Source organism: Populus trichocarpa, chromosome 18 (genome assembly GCF_000002775.5).
Source record: "Populus trichocarpa isolate Nisqually-1 chromosome 18, P.trichocarpa_v4.1, whole genome shotgun sequence".
Classification (NCBI taxonomy): domain Eukaryota; kingdom Viridiplantae; phylum Streptophyta; class Magnoliopsida; order Malpighiales; family Salicaceae; genus Populus; species Populus trichocarpa.
In genome coordinates this window covers 9,730,529-9,751,614 of record NC_037302.2, presented here as the reverse complement: position 1 = coordinate 9,751,614, position 21,086 = coordinate 9,730,529, and the positions used below count along the sequence as shown (strand labels likewise).

The 21,086-nt window shown below is 33.7% G+C and overlaps 3 protein-coding genes and 1 non-coding gene across 6 annotated transcripts; 3 read left to right on the top strand and 1 right to left on the bottom strand.

The window, feature by feature from the left end:
- Window positions 1–1,728: 1,728 nt before the first annotated feature.
- LOC7476279 (kinesin-like protein KIN-13B) lies at window positions 1,729–5,666 on the bottom strand. Its single transcript, XM_052449028.1, has 11 exons — window positions 5,325–5,666; window positions 5,003–5,233; window positions 4,805–4,918; window positions 4,558–4,635; window positions 4,370–4,451; window positions 3,802–3,961; window positions 3,414–3,716; window positions 2,973–3,191; window positions 2,382–2,887; window positions 2,240–2,301; window positions 1,729–2,162 (listed from the first exon to the last, which is right to left on the bottom strand). The coding sequence occupies exons 1-11, from the start codon at window positions 5,442–5,444 to the stop codon at window positions 1,995–1,997; spliced, it is 2,043 nt and encodes a 680-aa protein (XP_052304988.1). The 5' UTR covers window positions 5,445–5,666; the 3' UTR covers window positions 1,729–1,994.
- Window positions 5,667–7,416: 1,750 nt separating this feature from the next.
- TRNAL-AAG (transfer RNA leucine (anticodon AAG)) lies at window positions 7,417–7,497 on the top strand. Its single transcript has one exon. It is a non-coding gene; the product is annotated as a tRNA-Leu (tRNA).
- Window positions 7,498–10,924: 3,427 nt separating this feature from the next.
- On the top strand, window positions 10,925–13,622 carry LOC7476278 (uncharacterized). Its single transcript, XM_002324951.3, has 2 exons — window positions 10,925–11,422; window positions 13,141–13,622. Exons 1-2 carry the CDS (start codon window positions 11,174–11,176, stop codon window positions 13,333–13,335), a joined length of 444 nt encoding a protein of 147 aa, XP_002324987.1. The 5' UTR covers window positions 10,925–11,173; the 3' UTR covers window positions 13,336–13,622.
- A 4,470-nt stretch (window positions 13,623–18,092) lies between these two features.
- On the top strand, window positions 18,093–20,783 carry LOC7462981 (pentatricopeptide repeat-containing protein At1g60770). 3 transcript variants are annotated; one of them, XM_024589544.2, is made up of 3 exons: window positions 18,093–18,342; window positions 18,646–18,874; window positions 19,312–20,783. In XM_024589544.2, the coding sequence occupies exons 2-3, from the start codon at window positions 18,647–18,649 to the stop codon at window positions 20,554–20,556; spliced, it is 1,473 nt and encodes a 490-aa protein (XP_024445312.1). In that variant the 5' UTR covers window positions 18,093–18,342; window position 18,646; the 3' UTR covers window positions 20,557–20,783. The 3 variants fall into 3 exon arrangements, with proteins under 3 accessions (XP_024445312.1, XP_024445311.1, XP_002324293.2); XM_024589543.2 differs by having other exon boundaries at window positions 18,636–18,874; XM_002324257.4 differs by having other exon boundaries at window positions 18,094–18,874.
- The last annotated feature ends 303 nt before the right edge of the window (window positions 20,784–21,086 follow it).

Here is a 21,086-nt window from a genome sequence, read left to right as displayed (position 1 = left end):
CATCGAAAGTAGATTTTTTGAATTTTTAATTCTTTTGAAAAGACATTGAAAATGCCAAAAACAACACAAATACATCAAAAATATTTTTTTATTTCTTTTTAATTTTCGCTATCTTTGGAATATTTTTCAAAAAAAAAATAAGAAAAAGAGAGTCAAAACTGGATTATGACAGCAAGACCAACAAATTTTTTCCCCTTACATTTTCTTAATGTGCTATCATATACTTTTTTTAGAATTCAAGAAAAAAATCATCAATAAAAAAATAAAAAAAAATCTCAAAACATAATTTTAAAATAATAAATGCTTCTTGACAAACACCGGAACCGCGACTCGTCGGCAATGGATTCACAAAAGTTTATACTAAGACCTCTACCATTGTATTTTACAAAAGCACCATCAAACTACAAGCATGTTGGTGACATAAATGTGGCTTCAATCTTTTAGTGTTAGTTGATTCGTTGTGGCATAACTAAAGTTCAAGTGCCCACCCAACAAGATGACATTAAAATCATCCAAATGTTGTAGCCCCACGATGCTTTCATGTGATTGAAAAGAGTGCCACCTCTTTCTTTCTCCTTCAACTTTTGCTCGCAGTGTCATGTGTTGAATGCGCCCACAGTCACAAATGAACTCAAATGGGTCCCGAAGAAGCCTGTCCTCTCATGTTTCTCACTTGAATCACTCCTCCTTCATTTGGATTTAACAATAAATAAGCTAGACAATGTCGATCCATCATGTGGGCTTGTCATGAATGTGGACAGAACATGGCTCTGGCCTTCTGACTTTTAGGCTATCTGCTGCTAATGGTGTTTCTATCCATCATTGTTTTGCTAATCATGTTTATATTTGTCTTGTTTCTTTTAGGCCATATGTAATAGAAGGTGCTGCAATATCAACTAAGTTTATTTTTTCTGTTTATTGGAATTTATAATAATAAATTAATAATTTCTAAATTAAATCAACTACCGCATATACCTCAACTGGTCAGACCCTAGATTTACTCCCTAAATGCCACTAGTTTGAATCTCACAAACCTCAAGACCACTGAAGACTTACATGGTCATTAACTTCAAGACCCGTAGAATTAGTCGAAATACACGCAAACTGGCTCAAACACCAGATGGCCACAACCCATGTCTCTTAACTCTATTTACATTTCCGGTCCATATTAAACCATCCAACTCAGATAGGCTAGTTCGAGTCTACGAGGGCATTATTTCTACCAGAGAACCACATCGTCTGGGTTGCTAATTAGGTATAAAAAATCTCCAAGTTAAAGGAACCTTGTATCATGAGCAAATGCCAAGTTTGCTCGAGTTCGGCAGCAGAGATAGACAATAAGCAAATGCAGTGACAGTTGCCGAAAAGGGCTAATAATCTACCAGCATGTCGTCAGAAAAGTTTATTAGAAATCAAGCAACCAAACTGGGACAATAATAAAGGAAAATGAAAATAAAATCACTACTCTCTTAGCTAGAGATACAGAAGTGACAAGCATCACATGCCTCCGCGGCACCAAAACCAGCAAGTTGTTGATAGTAATGCAGCGGCAGAATTATTCATTCACGAAGAGTTCCAGAGAACAGCAAATCAACTGTATCAATTCCAGCATGATCCATGTGGAGTAACCATCAAAAACAATATGCTAGCAATCAACAGCGTTTGTATTATAGGATGCTAGCAATCCAAACAGGATATCTTTTGCTAAAACACTTTTTAATGTCACGGTTCTTTAAAAAATATGTGTATTATAGCTTTGCAATCCAAACAGGATATCCATGTCGAGCCACAATACTGCTGGCTATTAGGGGAAGAAACAAGGCTCAAATCCAACCACTCACCCCAACCCTAAAAAGCATTATCCCCCTGTAACCGGGTTAAGTTACAATATAATCAAACCAAAACCGCAACAAGTGAAGAAGAGCCATCACAACAAATAATCAGAGACTTAGCATTTGATCCCTGGCACTCTTTGATATTGATCAAGTGGACAATTATGATACTAAAACATTATACTCATTCATAAGTTTCTGGAATTGAGCCAAACGGGTCTGCAGTTGTACTATTCCTGCAGCCTTCTGTGAAAGAATGGCATTTAACTTGGAGATATATTCATCAAGTTGATTGCCTGGTTGGTCAGCTTCAGCAAGCAAGTCCATCTCCTGCATAAATATGAAAGATTATTTCAGTTTTATTATGGCAGAGAAATGTGATGCATCAAAAAGATATCATGACTCACCTCCCTAACAATGTCTATTGTCTCCTCCACTTGTTTTCGGTGCGCAGATACAAGATCTTCCTCTTCCTAAAAGAAGCCACAGCAAAATTTAATTCGCAATTGAACAACTGTTCAGAAACAATATAGAATATCTAGAATGCACTTGCCTTCAACAGGACATTAAGTTCATCATCTGAATGAGAATTGTTAGCCTGAACTGCAAGGACATCCCTCTGTTTCATCAGAGTATCTGTTCTCCGCCTATCCTCCAAAGCTGATTTTTGGAAGGTGTCTACCTTCTTATTATTATTCATCCATGATGGTTTTTCATGTTCATAGGATTCTTCAGTGTAATTGCAATCATTAGCAATGATGCCACTTTGACCAACACTCTGGACCTTGTAATAATCTGTTTGAACAGATGCAGATAAATTTCCCTCTGCCCTTCCGCTTGGAACACGGTCCATATTAAAAGGTGGAGATGTTTCTCTCTCAGTTGGTCTTGACCATCCAAACCTGCTCTTTTCATTGGGAAAATCAGCTATGCTATCTACAAAGGTTGGTTCAGATGGTGAAAATGAAGTCAAGGGCAAGGTAGTTGATTCCCTAAGGTTGGAAGAAGACAATGGATCCCTCTTGGAGTTGTTCCCTTTTGATAGACTCTTAACCCTGGAAAATAAATGTCTGTCAGAGGTATTCAAGCAAAACATAGAGCTCACTTCCTCACAGCTACTTCAGTTACAAAACCCCATACCTATCAGCATATCTGAGAGTGTTGAGAGTGTGTTCACATGATCCTGAGCTTGGTGAAATACATGATATCATAACAGTGCGGGAGTCACCAACAAATGAATCTCTGAGAACTTCTGTCAGCTTACTGCCTCTGAAGGGTATGTGACCCTGGTCACTGTCAAGAGCTCTGATACATTCTTTCAGGGCGAGTAAGCTCTTATTAATTTCAGCACCTTCTATTCTGAAAAAAAAAGTAAAAATTATTTAGTGGTTTAATTGAACCCCGCAGAATTTTTTTGACATCAAGGTGCTAAGACAGTAGTCATAATTGTAGAAGAAAGAAAAAAGGTCAAATTGTTGACTTGGTGCAATTTGTGACCAAGAAGATCTGTTTGGGCATCCAATGGAACCAGTTGAAATAAGGACAGTTTCAGAGAAACAAGATAGTAAGAGCATGGTCTACCTTGTCTGTTTATCATTATCAGTAGTATCTGCCCCGCGCTCACTTCCAGCAAGATCTATAAAAGACAATTTTCCCACTAACCGGGAAGGCTTTGAGTCAGAGCCATTGGCTGACTTCTTGATGGCAAGCTGAAGTATAGCATGTGATCGGGAGGATTCCTCATTTGCACCAGTTGTGCCAGTGCTTCTTGTGGCATTTCCTTTCTCAATGAACTCCCTAATTGCCTCAACATCTGAAACTCTGTATTCTTGCAAACCAACAATGCAGACCTGTTGTTTCCCATCCTCCCTCATGCACAGCTTTCTGCAGAACCAAGAAGCCGTTTGGATGATTGAACATAACTTTAGATTTTTAGCCAACCCAAAACCTATGACCTTCAATAACTTACTTCCGATCATTGAGGAGATCAAATAGTTTCCCTCCATATATCTCAAAGAAACTGACAAACAATTGAAAGCCTTGGTTCCAATATGTATGGCGCATCAATCCTAATATGTCTTGGGATGCTTTGAGAGGCAGCGGTTGCATGGTATAAGTCTTTCCACTCCCTGGTTGGGAATTATTAATCACCAAGTTTATTCACAAAAATATGATGGAAAGGAGTAAGGAAGGCATGGAAAACATAAAACAATAAGACCACAGAAACAACAAACCAAAACACAGGATTTCTTTCCTCCTATTCTTCCCTTTTTCACTTTCTATGAAGGTCATTTGCTGCATTTGTAGACCACATTTAAACACCATTACCCCAAATATTAAAAGAGTTTTACCATGCCGTTAAACCAGGGAAAGTTACATGACATGGAATACCAAGCACTGACTTGTGTAGTTTAGTTATAGCCAAGGTAAAAGCAGGAGAATGGGGAGAAATAAGTTAGAAGAGTTTATAACAAGGAAAGTGATTCTGTTAGTCAGTATCAAGCAGAGAGAATATCATATAAATCCAAACTGCTTGCCTGTTTGCCCATATGCAAAGCAAGTTGCTTTTGTTCGCTGGAAAATTAGAGGAACTATTGGTTGAACAGTCTGGGAGTACACCTAGATACATCAATAGAAAAAAGAAAAAAGAAAAAGAAATCAGATGAAACCAGCTGATAATTCATTCCTATAATGAAACACCAATTGTCGATATACTAATACTCACTTCATCATTCGAAACACCTTCATTCAGCACCGCATCAAAAACAAATTCATGTTTCTCAACATATTCAGTCAAATCAACCTGCACATGCATACATTATCATAGCATTTTACACCCTTCCATTCAAAACAACAACAAAGAAAAATAATAGAGATTCAACGCACGACGACATCCTTGGATTCACATTGTACATACAAATACCACAACAATGTCAATGTAAAGAAACATTTAGTCAGCAAGCAGTAATCACCTTGAGTTTGGTTTCATGAACTGTGAGAGAATTCGAATTCGAATTCGATTCGATGGTGATGATGTCTTCCTCTTTCTTTGCTATCTCCTTTTTGTTTAACGGTCTCTTACGTACCTGCAAGATTACAAATTCTCTCAACCAATCACTACAACTACAAGAAAAGATTTTGATTTGAGTAAATAAACAGAGTCAACATACCACAACTTTGATCTTTGCAACATTGTTGTTGCTGTTCAATCTTTCCTTGTCCAAAGACATACTTTTAGTAAGGTTATTATTTTCACCTCGACTTGCAGCTGCTGCTTGATTAAGTGGTTTTAGCTCTGGCAACAAGTCAGTATCAAAAGAATGGAGATCGAATAGACCAGGACTGAACTGATCATCTCCGATCTTTCTTAGACTCGATGATCTTGACCTGTGTCCAAAGTCCTGCAATTTTCAAACGCCACCCATCTCTTTTTCTTAAGAAGAAACATAGGCAAAGAAAGATTGAGATTAACTCATTAACTAACTAACCAACCTGTGAAGATGACTGAAGAAGCCATCTACTACTGTCCAGGAAATTATCCGAGTACTGACGGTGGTGATGCGCCGTCGTCGAATTCGATCTCGGCATCTGTCGTCTCCCTACAACGTTCATCCTTGATCTCTCTCTATTAGATTTTTTTTTGTTTTTCCTTTTCTTTTCAAAAATCAATTATCTCAATCTCTGCTGCCGCCCCTACAGTTACCCACTCTCTCTCTCTTTGCATGTAGAGTGTAAAGAAACAATTATAGTTTTTGTTGATTGAAGGACAAGAAAATGAGAGAGGATTTTCAAACTCTTAAAGGCAAGGACCGGAGGCAGGGGTGGGAGGGCACAGAGTGAAGCTGGCGCGTTGTTGTGGAGGTGGAACAAAGAAGCATCGGGGCCCATTTTGAATGAGTGAAGGGAATGAGTGATGTTTTGTCTCGTGTCTTTTGACTTACTTTTGAATGTGATGGTTGGGCAACGCGCGAGATGGAAGAAAGGGTTCACGCGCCCAGGTCTCTTTCTTCTCCAGCTATTGAAGCGGTCAAAACGAGGGGGGGCAGAGAGCATGCTGCTCTCGTCGTTGTGTGAGGGCGGTGGCCCCACTTCCACATCGGTGAATCTCACTCATTTTTTTTGTGTTGGAATAATTATGTGCCGTTGGATTGTGATCTAAAGGGTGTGGAGCCCATGTTTTGGAGTTTTTTAAATGCTTGCATTACCTGCGAATCGCGATTTAAGCGAATTGCGGGATTTGGTTTGGATAAGGTCGCGTTTTGGGACCTAAGTTTTTTTTTTTTTTTTCATTAATGAGTGGGAAAATTGAATTTGAAGTTGCGATCACAACTATGCACTAAATTATTAATAGAAATATTGTTAATTCAAGAGTGGTTATGGACATTTGAAACATGGGAACGTGTTTGTTATATTAATTTCAAAATTAATTTAGGCCCTGTTTATTAAAGTAATTTTTTTAAAAAAAATAAATTTCGAAGTGAATTATTTTCTGATGTTTGGTAGTATAATGAAAAATAAGTTGGAAAACATTTTTCAGTGTTTAGTTATGTTATGGAAAATGAGCTGGAAAATAACTTATTAATGTTTTATTTTTCTCAAGTTTATTAAAATAATGAGGAACAAATCTTACAAATTAAAAAGTTGAATGAGAATGAAATTGAAAAAAAATATAATTTCATAAATTATCTCAAATAAAATAAATAATAATCAAAATAATAGAGATCAAATCTAAAAATAAAAAAAATGAAAGATGAAGAAATTAAAATAATAATAATTAAGATTTTATAAATTATTTTAAATAAAATAAGTAACAATCAAAAGAATAAGGATTAAATTTGATAAATAAAAAATTTCAATACAAAAATAATAAGGAAAAAACAAATAACAATTATAAAAATGAGGACCAAAATTAATATAAAAATTAAATTTTAAGAGATGAAATTGAAAAATAAATATTCAAAACAAAATATATATAGCAATCAAAAGTTTGAAGACCAAATTTGATATAATTAGCAAATAATATGATATTTTTAAATTTTTCACAACTTCCGGAAAGTGTTTTCCGCCCAAATTTTTCAGGAAAACACTTTCCTGGAAACCAAGTTAAATTTTTCTTTGACTGAAAAGTGTTTTTCGTTGACCAACTTTTCTAATGGCAAACAAACACAGGAAAGTTTGGAAAGTGATTTCCCGGAAACCACTTTTCGGGAAACAAATATAGCCTTAGCTGAATTGATTTTTTTTTTTAGATTTTTATTTCAAAATAATTAAAAAATATTTTTAAAAAAATGTTGCAATTGTATTATTAAACATGTTCGTATAAGATTGGATTCAATTATTTTTATTAAAAAAGTTTTCTTTAGCATGCATAAAAACAGTTGATTTATTTTAAATTATTTTTAATTGAAAAATGATTTTAATTAAAAAAAATCAAACTGACGAGTAAGGAAATTGAATACCAGATATCTTAATTGCATGCTCTTTTGCGTTGTCATTCAATTATCAAAGCTTTGAAGCTGTTTCCAAGAAAAGAAAACAAGTGATAATTATTAAGTTACTTTAGTTTGACTCATCACGCTGTCTTGTTGAGATGGCCGAGTTGGTCTAAGGCGCCAGATTAAGGTTCTGGTCCGAAAGGGCGTGGGTTCAAATCCCACTCTCAACAAAGAGCATAATTTTTTTTCCTTTTCACTTTGGTCCTCACAATTGTGAGGATTCTTTTAAAAAAATCTTATTTAAAAAAAAATTAATTCTTATTGAACTTTATAATTTATTTTGATTTGCTTTCTAAAGAGTTTCTCGGTTTCATAATTCAGGTCATAAGTTTTGTAGATTAGTCTGTGTTTTTTTGTCATTTTTTCATTATTTATTTCTCAACTTCATCATTTTAACATTGAGTTGATTAGAAATTAAGTTTCATAATTATTATTTCATTTGTTTTTCATGGGGTTATCATGGTCTCATAATCTAGCTCGCGAGTTTTACAGGTTAGTCATGTTAAATCGGATATTTGTTTGTCCATTTGTTAATTTAATTTTGTTTTTAATTTCATCCTTCAACATTGGATTGATTGGGAATTGAACTTTTTTTTTTATGTGATTTCTATAGAGTTGTCCTAATCTCTTATCCTGGATTTAGTAGGTTATCTCCAGTTGATTCGAGTTATTTTTTATTTTTTTAATTTAATACTTCAACATTGGGCTGATTAGGAATTGAACTTTATAAAAAAAACTTATTATTTTTTTATATGGGGTTATCATAGTCTTATAACTCGGTCACGGGTTAGATAGGTTAACTTAGGTGTTTTTTGTCCTTTTTTTAGTTGATTTTTTTCAATTTCATCCTTCAATATTGTGTTGGTTGGGAATTAAGCTTCACAATTTATTTCAATTTGTGCTATATGATTTTATCTTGATCTCATGACCCAGTTCACGGGTTTGTTTGTTTGACTCTGATGGTTTTTTATGTTTTTTTTAATTATTTTTTTTTAATTTTATTCTTCAATAATTGATTGATTGAGAATTAAGTTTCATAATTTATTTTAAAAAATCAGATTGCCAGGGATTTTTTTAGGATTTCTTAATATGGGATGCAAAGAGCTATGGATTGGATGCCATGTAAGTTGTAAAAAAAAGGCATTAATTATGAAAAAAGACCAGGATTCACAACAAATTTTTGTGATATTTTGGTTGGGGAAGGGGGGGGGGGGAGAGAGAGGTTAGGGTTATGATTATTTTGGCTAGCTCTGGAATTCACGGTGGTGGGCTATGATTTTATATATATATAAAAACTTAATTTTTAAAATTATTTTTTTATGATTTTAGATTTTTTTAATGCTAAAATAAATATTATTTTAATACATTTTTAAGTGAAAAACACTTATCACAATCCTAGACACCAATTAAAAGAAAGAAAAATAAATTTCATTAAAGTTGTTGTGTCGAGCTAAGTTGAGGACATACTTTAAGATTATGATCCAACTATTTATATTTATTAGTATTACTTTTATATATTTTAATGTTTAATATTACTTTCACAATCATCTCTTTTTATTATTTCATGCCTTGTGTATTCATAAATTCTCATAAACCATAATTATTTTGTGTTTGTAGCAATGGTATCCCTCTTGGAAATTAAACAAAAATAAGAGACATCTAATCAAACAAGAATAAAAGAAATTAAATATGCATATTAGCATAGAAAATATATGTTCAAATATATATATCATCATGTTTAAATTATTTCAAATAAAATAATTTATACCTAGTGAGTTACGAACTATCTACACATTTAAAAAACTATCATTGTTTTTATGTATAATCTAATTCTTCACCTTCAAGTGCATGTATCTATTTTTCAATAGAAAATTATTTATCATATGATTGTTTTACTACTTCTCATGCTTCATTTCTCACATCTTTATCTTCTCATGAAGAGCCCAAGTCTTTTTAAAAAAATAGTACAAACTCTAGAATGGTGGGATGCTCTTGAAAAAAATAACATTTGATCATTTATAAGTCTTCTACAAAATAAATAGCACGTTGATACAAGTAGATGTACAAGATTAAACAACAATTTGATGGTTCTATCAAACTCTACTAGGCTAGGCTTGTGGCTAAAGAATATACTTAAACTAAAAGTATTAATTATCACAAGACTTTTTCTCCAGTTGCAAAACTTGTTTTGTACGAGTTCTTCTTGTAGTAACTGCGGTTAAAAAATGACCTTTTTCATTAATCAAATGTTAATAATGTATTTTTGCATGGAGATTTATCATAATAAGCCTACATAAAACTTCCACCGAGTTACAAGTATCATGAAAACAATTACTTTGTCATCTTAATAAATCTAATTATAGGCTTAAACAAGTCTCTATAAATTGGTTTTCTAAGTTTATCATACTCTTTTTTATGCTAGTTTTACACAATCTAAACTAATTATTTATTATTTTATTGTTACAAACAAGGTTACTCATCTTTAGTTTAGTTTATGTTGATGATATTGTCATTATAGGTACTTTTATTTTAATTTATGTTAATGATATTATCATTATAGATACTGACAAATTAGTTATTGCTAGTTTAAAATCCTTTTTTAGCCAATGTTTTCATCTCAAGGATCTTAGCAAGATGAGAAATTTTCTTGTTATTGAAGTCTTCAAGTCCAAACAAGGCATTTATCTAAGTCAACACAAGTATGTTTTAGATATTCTTGCTGACCCAAGTTATTTAAGTTCTCGTCATGCTTTTTTTCCCATTGAGCTTGAAGAGTAAAGAAAGAGAAGTTGTTATGTCGATTGCAGGACGAACTTGAAGTTAACAAACTCTAATGGAGACATCCTTTGTAATCCATTTATATTACAAAAGATTGGTTAGGAGACTCATTTATCTTGTGGTTACTCAATCAGATATTGCTCACTCTATTAATATCCCAAGTCAATATATGCATCAACCAAGGAAATCTCATATAAATATTGTCATTAAAGTAGTTAAATATTTAAGATGATAGTCCAAGTTAAGGTTTTTTGTTTTCTATTTATCTTAAAATTTATTGTGATTCAGATTGAACTAGCTATCCCCACGACATAATGTTCAACTACCGGTTATTATTTATTGCTTTGTTCTAATCCTATTTCTTGGTGCATAAAGAATCAAGCAATGGTATCCAAAACTTGAGGAATTATTGAAACTATCTTATTCATTATTAATCTGAAAAACAATTAAGTTAATTTATTTGGATTTGAATTAACCACACATACATATTCTAAAGTATATATTAATTTAATAAAATGTTTGTATGATTAAGTAATTAAGTACCATTTATCATTTTAACTAATGATTTTATAAAAATTAAATATAGTTAAATACATTTTAAATTTTTTTATATATATTATAATAATATGGAACAACAAAATGAGACAGTACAGAAAATTTTCAAAACCAGTAGTAATTCTTCAAAAAAGGAATCGGTAACTTTGAACGTGCTGGTGAATCTCATCGTGAGTCGGGCTTGGTGGAAAGCTGGGAGTTGGGCCGGTCCAACAAAAAGACCCACGACAGGTATATGAGAATTGATGAACCACGCCCGCCTAGAAAATGAGGTTGGAGGATAATCGGCAAAAAAATAAATAAAAATTGAGGTGTGTTCTAGCAGTTTGCGTTGAGGGTCGAGAGAGAGAGAGTGAGGCGGTCGCTGCTTGTTCTCTCGCCGTATTGATTGATACCAGAAATTTAAAGAAAGACAGAGTCCGTCTCTCTTCCGAATTTGTGGAATCAAATCAGTGAAGAAGAACAACAGCAACCTGTTCCATAAGAGATTATTCGAATAGGGAGAAAAAAACAATGGCATCCATTTACCTCTCGATATGTTCAACTTCGAAACCCCTAGCGGCGCCACCTAAATCTGCAGGAAGAACAACAGCTTCAGCGTCGTCGTCTTCATCTTGTTTTAAAAGCCAATTTTGCGGATGGTTTTTGGCTGGACGATTGGTTTGTTCCGGGAGCAGGAAACAGAAGAAGCAGATGCAGGTTGTTTCTATGGCACCTGATGAAGAGAAATTGACTCGCCGAAGTCCTCTCGATTTCCCTATCGTACTTCTCTCTCTCTACTACTACTTTTACTTATTCTGAAATTGTCGTGTCAAAGAATATTATTAATTATGTTGAATTAGTGTCGTCAAAACCCAAGTTAAACACCCTCAAAGACATGTTTCGACGAAAGTTGCTTAGGGGAAGGAAGCAAGGAAGGGGTGTTTTTCATTGTGATAATCCATGTTTCACATCTTTGATTTCTTTTGTTGTTCGAATTTCTTCTATCTATATTAAACACGAAAGAGGTGCTGTTGAGGGTAGTGATGTGCAAAAATCTCTAAAGAAAATGTGCCACTGCCCATATGGGTATTAATTTAGCAAAGGAGCTCTTCAGTTAGTAACAATTCCAAGTGAAGCTGACAATGTATTCAGAAGGTCTGCAAACACCCTTTGGAATTCAAAACTGAAACTAGGTCATATGCTCAATTGATATTCAAATGTTGTGTTTGTAGATTATTTCCGAGTGTCGTGCTATTTGGATAATGATGTCATTTGCTCTTATTTTTATCTATGCTTCATCCTTGTAATTCATTAGGCTTCGTGGAGTTCTTAAGAATGACTAGTGAGCATCCATGGTTGATGTGAGCTTAGTTTTATCGATGCAAAGTGGATCAAGTTATTGTCTGCTTGATTTCATAGGGCTATTGATTGAAACATACTCAAAGGTTGAGGTGTTGGGTTTTCCTTCTTTCTTGGTGGTGGGTGGAATATAGAGTTTGATTTTTTGCTTAATGAGTTCTGCGGAGCACTCAAATTTGAGTATATTGTCTAACCAGGTCATGTAGACTATAAGATCATCCCAACCAACCAAAACTATCTTTCTGCTCAACTTCTAGAATGTTGTCATCCAATTCTACTATTTGATTTTCTCTACTAATTGATCTCATTCAATTTTTTTAGTGGAGAGTTCATAAGGTTGCTTTATTGGATAACAAACAAGGTTGATTTGATCTAGGATGATATATCATATTCAGGTACAGCCACCAAAGCCCAGTTGTGCAAATTTTCAGGGTTGTATTTTGTATATGCATCATAATTAGAGATGGAAATCTGATTCTTGAAGTTGTAGTTCTGCAACTTGATCTCCATTTGGCTTGTGTTGCATCAGGGGCTACAGTTGTATTTTGAGGTAGATTCCTTGAAAACCATGCAATATTGGATAGATAGAGAGAAAAAGGATATACTGCGCTCAAAATCACCCATGTTGCCTTTTGACATCATGCATGAGGGAATCATTGTCTGAGTGACTGGTTATCTAGTCAACTGCTCTATTCCTGTATATCTTGAGCGTTGAAGCTTGAAAAATTTGCATGAACATTTTGAATTGCTAGGTGAATGGTTCTAATTATCAAAGCTGCTTTATTCATTTAGATAGCTTTCATCTTCTGTCTCTACTCCACTGAAAAATTGTGTATTAGTGTAAATCTTCTTTTTCATGTGGTTCTTCAAATGTTGTAATGTTGTGCTGTTTTTGCTGAAAGCATAAAGTTGGGCCCTGGTTTGGTTCTTATGAATTCATGGGAAATAAATGAAACTTCCTCTATATGTTAAATCTTTGAAATTTTTAATTCCATCAATTAGGTCTTTTGGGAACATTATGGGCTTGTAGTTTTGTCCTGAATATCTGCTGCTTGACATGGCATGGTGAGTGATAGTCTTCTGTAGAGTTCATTGATATCTGAACTTGGTGGTTTACCTTCATCTTATTCACATGGCAGGAGTGGGAAAGGCCGAAGCCGGGGAGTAGGCCTGATATATTCCCGCAGTTTAGCCCTATGAAGACACCAATACCACCCCCATTGCCATATGATCCTCCTGAAGAAGACGAGGAAGAAGAAGAAGAGAAAAAGAAAGAGGAGGAGGAGGAAGATCCTGAAAAGGAAGAAGAACCAGATAAGCCTGAGAAGCAGTAGTATTAGTAGCAGTGTGGTAGCCTTGAATTTCTTTTGAATTGTCTATCAATTCGCCAAGTTTTTGATGAGTCAAGTCTAGCTTTTCATTGGTAATAGGAAGTGGATGGAATGTAGTAATCATCCAAGGTAGGGTGAAGTTATGGCTGGTATTTACCAGTATGAGCTGCAAAGATCTTGCTATGGGACATAATACATGGCAAAATGCGATAAATAGATGTTAATTCATTGCTGTGTTGAAGTTTTAAATATTCTATGTTGTATTTCATTAATAATTTCTATTTTCACTATCTGCCTGCAGTACCATTTCTGAAATAAATTGCTGCTACAAAGAATAGACTTTATGATGGATTTCCTATAAACAACGATCTAAGGTATGGAAAGTCTATTTTCTAACAAAGGCTTCAAAGCTACTAAACGTATGGGTTCTAGACATAAATATGAATTATGTTTTCCTTGTAATAAACGATCTATAATCTCAGAACTTATCATTCTAGATAAGGAAACTCTATTACATAAGTTTTTTTCTCAAGCATTGTCAAGTTGGATTGCTGTCTAATTTAACCTAGAAGATAAAGCTTGGCAGGACAGCAGCAGGTGTAAAAAAAAAAAAAAAAAACAAACTGAAAGTAGCATGTTCCATTTGGGGCACCGAAAAATGCAGCAGGTATAACTCTAATTTCTAACGAAGCCTTCAAAGCTACTAAATATATGGGTTCCAAACATAAATTTGAATTATGTTTTCGGCTAGGCACACATTAGAACACTTGGACACCCTCCTTAACACAACTATCTACATTAGTCTTCATCTAGATGGCAACTAATACTCGTATCTATATTCACAGTATTCATCCAAATAGCCGACTATAATACTAAATCAACCATGGTAGTTTTCATCTAAACAACCACCTAATTTACATATCCATGTCCATTATCATCGTCTAAATAATCAATTATGATACCAATCAATAACATTAGTTTCCGTTCAAACATTCGATTAGTCGCATATTTATATCCATAGTCTCCATCCAAAAATCCAACTATAATACCAATCAATCATATTAGTCCTCATCCAAATGATCGATTATGATATCAATCAATCACAGTAATCTCTGTCCAAATGACCGACTAATCATATATAAATTTACTAGTCTCTATCATTATAGCTTATTTATTTATTTTTAACATTTTTAGGTTCAACTGTTGTGGTCAATTATAATTTACATAGTGACTACTGCTGTTGTGATCAATCATAATTATATACTAGCAATAGTTGTTGCAGTCATCCACAATTATATACAAAATATCTTAGATATAACACCTCTATTTGTAAGTCAGGGATGTACAAAAACTCATAAGAAGGGTGACAACTCTTAATAGATTTATCTCTCATCTAGGATAATGGACTTCATAGTGAAGTACTACTTTAATGAGTCACTCGTGGATGTATCATGCAATATGTTCTAGTTTGGAGACAAGATTGTGTTTATTAGCCTTAAAAAATATGTCTTTAAGTATATATTATGTTTTGAGTTTGTATCATCTAATAATACCACAAGGTATGAAGCTCTCCTAGCTAGCTTAATGTTGGCAAAGGTTTTAAACATATTCCCCTTTAAAGTATATGACGACTAATAATTGATAATGGATTAGTATGAGAGCTAATTTAAAGATAAGGATTCCTTGATGATCAGGTACCAATAAAAGATATTTGGGCTACTAGTTGGTTGAGAAGAGAAAGGGAACACAGTCTCTCTTATAAGAATTTTGATAAAGAAAAATAACTGATAAAATCTTTTATTAAAGTTAGTAAGCGCTAACCCTATAGATTTTCTCCTATATGTGTGGATAAAGGTCATCAAAAGTCCAAGTATTGAGAATAAAAAGATGCATGTAGGTGTAATCAAGGTCAGCTATGGAGATGAAGATAAAGATTGGAGGATTTTCGTTAAGAAATACGAATTAACTAAAGACTAATCTATGGATAGGGTTAAGGTTGTTCACCTTATAGGTAAGGCAATATGGTATTGATTGGTGAATAATCAATTGTATCAAAGGTCTATAACTACACTATTTTTAAATTGTGTATCCATATACGAGATCCAATATGGGTTGAAAATAGATCCACAAAAGGGTTTATGACATATATATAGGTGTAAGAGCTCTAAAAGCTTAACTAACTCGAGCAGGTTTTTACTAGCCCACCATTACCTAAGATGTCATGGATTTTATTAAAAATATAACAAGTGCTAAGGGTTCGTCCTTTTACGTTATCAATCCTCGACTGGAATGATTGTCTTTGCATCTTTTTTACCCTTGTTTTAATAAAATAAAAAATGAATATAATATGACCATTCTCTAAGGCATATGAAAGAAGATGATTTGTTCTAGTAGTTGTAGAGTATTTCATAAAATGGATAGAGGTTAAAGCCCTAATTAATATCACAAAAAAAAACTTCTTCATATGAAAAACATAATTTGTTATTTTATCTGATCCAAGGTTTTGATTATAGACAATAAGACCTAATTTGACAATACAAAAAATAAATGAACACTAACAAAGACTATAAATATAAAAAATATTCTCCTATATGTCTCATCCATAGACAAATGAACAAACAAAACTCATGAATAGAGTAGTTCTGAAGAGGCTCAAGAAAAAGATTGAAAAAGCAAAACAAGAATGGATAGACCTCTTGGATAAGATTTTATGGGCCTATAAAACCATCCAAACAACCTTCATGGGGGAAACCCCATTTCTCCTGACTTGTAGCAGAAAATAGATGTTCCTTATGAAGATTGGGTGCCCAAGATACATGGTACAAAACTACTTTAGTAAAAATAATGAAAAAGAACTTACAATGAATTTAGACCTATTAGAGGAAACCCAATTGATGACTCTAGTATATAATAAGATTTATAAACAAAAGACAACTCAGTACAATGATCATAAAGTGAGAAACAAATGTTTCTATGTTGGGGAACTATCTAGTCTTGAGAAAACTAGAGGTAATAGGAAACCTTGAGGGAAAAAAAAAAAAACTAGCATCGAAATAGGATAACCTTTACAAAATTGTTTATTTGATTGATGCAAAAACTTATCACCTCTTGAACACCATTGGAAAAAACCTAGCTTGTGCATGACATTCAAATCACTTAAAAATATACTATCTTTAGGTTAAGGACTTGATATCTATATCATTAAGTATTTTGAGCACCATGAATGAATGAAAAAGTACATGCTTTCTCCTCTAGTATTAATCTTTTTACTATATTAAATTACCAGCATTTCCAGGTAAAAGGCAATGACTCTCGAACATTAAAAATTATTTTGTCCAAGTATAAAGGTAACTATATATAGATAGAAAAAATCACCTTTTCCAAGTATAAAAAAATGGCTCATTTATTATAGGGACACTACCTTGTCCAAGTATAAAGGCGAAGATTCCTCATAGATATAAAAGGCTATCTTACCTAGGTATAAGGGTGTATATAACCTTACTCATGTGGATGACCCTCAACAAGTATTCTCATAAAAAAAAAATTGAAGTACAAGATTATAAGGGTCAAACCTATTAATGAACTAAACTTGTCCAGGTCAAGTCAAAAGCAGGGGTACCCCTAGGATAGATAAAATCTACTACCATAAAATCCACTAAGTGTTAGGATGTGAGATCTCACTCCTTATCTTGGTATAATGATATGTTAAACCTAAAATTTTCCAAGTGATTGGACTTTAGATCTCAATTTCTATTTAGGTGTAACATGTATGTCTAAAAAATTTCTAAATGTTGAGATGTTGGATTCCTCGGCGAAAATAAAAGGGATATTAAACTATAAACAACAAACAAAAACCATACAAGTTATAAAATACCAATACTTAAAATTTCAAAAAAAAAGCTTACATTCATAAAATTCCTTGTCTATTAAAAAAAAAAACTAATGTTTACTGTTAAAAAAAAACTAATATTTACTGGAATAGTGCTTTGTTTTTTTTTTTTTTAGTTTTTTTTTCAATTCTATCTTTTAATATTGAGCTTACTAGGGATTAGGCTTCATAATTTATTTTGATTTATTTTTTATGAGGTTATCTTGGTCTCATGACCTGGGTTGCGGGTTGACTTGAGTGTTTTTTAGATTTTTTTTAATTTCATCATTCAACGTTGAATTGATTGAGAATTGAACTTCATAATTTGTTTTGATTTGCTTTTTATAAAGTTATCATAGTTTCATGAGTTTAGTTGCGGGTTTGGCGAGTTAGCCTGGGTTAACTCAGGTCATGTTTTATTTTTTAATTGATTTTTTATAATTTCATTCTTCAACATTGAGTTGATTAAGAATTGAGCTTCATAATTTATTTTGATTTATTTTTTATGAGCATATCATGGTCTCATAATTTAACTTGTGAATTTGACATGTTAACTTGAATCGATATAATATGTTGTCGTTTTAATATTAAAAAAATATTAACATAAATATTTTTAGTCAAATTACATTTTAAATGATTTCTATGTTATCTTTGAATCTGTTAAGTTAATTAAATTAAATTATATCAATCTTTATATATTTTAATTTATTTTACTAAAAAAAAATATTAGCAATATTTAGAATTTTTTTATATATATTTTTAAATTAACTTATCCCAATATAGTTAACGCTAATGATAAAGTATATTGTTGTTAGTATTTTTTTTTTAAAAAAAAAACTTGATTTCAAAGCCAAACATCTCTTTGTTCAAAGAAAAGAAAAAAAGTGAATATAACCTAAATAATAAAAAAAGATAAAAAAGCTTCCCTTCCCTTCGTTTGCTTAAACCCTAAACCATCCACCCACAAAGAATTCATTATCGGTAACTTTGAGCGTAACGTCGGAACTCCACCAACTCACACTCGCCTAGCCATCGGCGGTTGTTCTCTTGCTGTCGGAATCCGCCTGTGGCAGTCCTTTATTCTATTAACCAAGCCGTGCTCGGACCTTGCCTCAGCTTGAACGTGGGGGCATACTTTCAAGGTGAGTGGTAACTGTAAATATGTAATATATTCTTTTCATTGAATCCGTTTATGAATATCTGATTGAATCGTAGAGTTAATGTGGGCTAAAGAATTGTTAAGTTTTGAGAGAGGTTAGATGGAATTCTTAGACATTCACTTGGAAAAATCTCAACATTTTCCGGGACCTCGGCATATTGTGTTTTGGAAACTAAATGTGAATAACTTGTGTACGGTTGTCATTGGATTAATAATGATGGTATTTTGAATCGATATGAGTTGATTGGTTGTGATTTTCGATCGTTTATTGGCAAGCACGAAAAAGAATGGCGATACCACAGTTATATGGGCGGACAAAAAATGTGACCAAAAGATCAAAGAAGTACCTGGAAGAAGCACTGTATGTGAGGCTGTTCAGAGAAGGCAGCTCAGAGGTAAGTGTGAGACAACAGTTAAATCAGTTCCTCAAGAGCTCCAAGCTTGTCTTCAAATGGGAAGTAAGCGACACCATCAAGAAGCTTCGCAGTCGCAATCTTTATCACCCTGCTCTCAAGGTATCCTTCTCCAAATCCTCAATTTCATGTTCCTGTATTCTAATTAATTGTTTGTGATATTATATAAAATTAATGAACATTTTACTCCTATGGTTTAGAACTTCAATGCTTATGTGATATGATTGTCTGAATCTAGAAGTTGAAACATGTCAAATTTTATGAACATTTAAGTCCATTTTTTAAAATTTTATTTTGTGCCTTACAGTTAATCTATGACCATTTGTCTCAAACTAGTGGTATGTTCTGAATCCCCGTATTAAAAACTGTTGTACCTTATTTTTTTGGCTCTTAATGTTTCCAGGGTTAATGTATATTATGGTTACTTTGTATTTTGCTTCGTTCTTTTCCGTCACCCTCTTATGTCATAATCATGTATTTGCTTAAAAATTTTCAATCATACCATGCATAATGTATAGCATTATTTCATTGTTTCACAGCTATCAGAAACTATGTCTAAGAGGGGTATGAATAAAACTGTGAGTGAGCAAGCTATACATCTTGATCTTGTTGCCAAAACTCGAGGCATACCTGCTGCAGAAAATTACTTCATTGATCTACCCGAAACATCCAAGAACCTTCTAACATATGGAGCTCTTCTCAACTGTTACTGTAAAGAATTGATGACTGAAGAAGCTGAAGCTCTCATTGAAAAGATGAAGGAGCTCAATCTTGGTTTAAGCTCCATGTCTTACAATAGCTTTATGACTCTCTACACAAAAGTGGGTCAGCCTGAAAGGGTCCCAGAAATTATACAAGAAATGAAGGCTAACAATGTCATGCCAGATTCTTACACATACAATGTCTGGATGAGGGCTCTGGCAGCTGTAAATGATATTTCTGGTGTTGAAAGAGTAATGGAGGAGATGAAGAGGGATGGCCGAGTTGCTGCCGATTGGACAACATATAGCAACTTAGCCTCGATTTATGTTGACGCTGGCTATTTTGAGAAGGCGGAAACAGCACTTAAAGAACTGGAGAAGAGAAATGCAAACAAAGACCTTTCTGCCTTTCAGTTCCTCATTACTTTGTATGGCCGAACAGGAAACTTGCTTGAAGTTTATCGAATATGGCGTTCTTTGAGGCTGGCTTTTCCTAAAACTGCAAATATAAGCTATCTAAATATGATTCAAGTGCTGGTTAACTTGAAGGATGTACCTGGTGCAGAGAAGTGCTTCAGGGAATGGGAATCTGGGTGCTCAACTTATGATATCAGGGTCGCAAATGTTCTCATAAGTGCATATGCCAAGGAAGGCATGCTAGATAAGGCAGAGGAGCTCAAGGAGAGGGCCTGCAGGAGAGGAGCCAAACCTAATGCTAAAACCTGGGAAATATTTTTAGATTATTATTTGAAAAATGAGGATATCAAAGTGGCAGTTGATTGTTTAGCTAAAGCGGTATCTACTGGTAGAGGGAATGGTCAGAAGTGGGTTCCATCACCTGTGATTGTAGGGTCTTTGATGGCACATTTTGAGCAGCAGAAAGATGTGGATGGTGCAGAAGGTCTTATTGAGATTTTGAAGAAGGCTGTAGATGATGTAGCAGTGGAGGTATTTGAGTCATTGATTAGAACTTATGCAGTGGCTGGAAGGAAAAGCCAGATGATGCGTCGCCGATTGAAGATGGAGAATGTGGAAGTGAGCGATGATTGTGAGAAGTTGCTTGAAGCAATATGCGTGGAGTGAGTTTTATGTACTGTTTCAGTTTGTTCCCATGATAACATTTGTTCTAGGATCAATTTTGAATGGTTTAACTTGCTACTTGTTCTAATAATGAAATGTTGCATCTGCTTCATTTGTTATGGTGGAGATACATATAGCTGACGATAAACAAAGTAATGCTGTGTTTGTAAGCTCCATTGTCCCAAAACTATGAAACTAAGGGTACTGCTAAATTCACTATCATTTTGTTATTCCCAGTATTTGATTTTTTGAGAATGACTAATGCGACATTTTAATGGTGTTTATTTTTATCCAACTCTTGAGTGTTTTATGTCAATTACCTAAAATTAAAAAATGAGTTTTGCATAATTGCTGTGTTTCATGCGACATTGTATTGAGCTCTGCTTAATTGCTTCTACTCTACTTTCACACCCGCGTTATCTTCTTCTTGTAACAAGAAGAAGGCTCGTTCAACAGTATGAGTTTTGTGTCGCAGTGGGCTTATGAATTTGAGCATGCAATAGTTACAGAGCTAGCAATACGTTCTATACCAG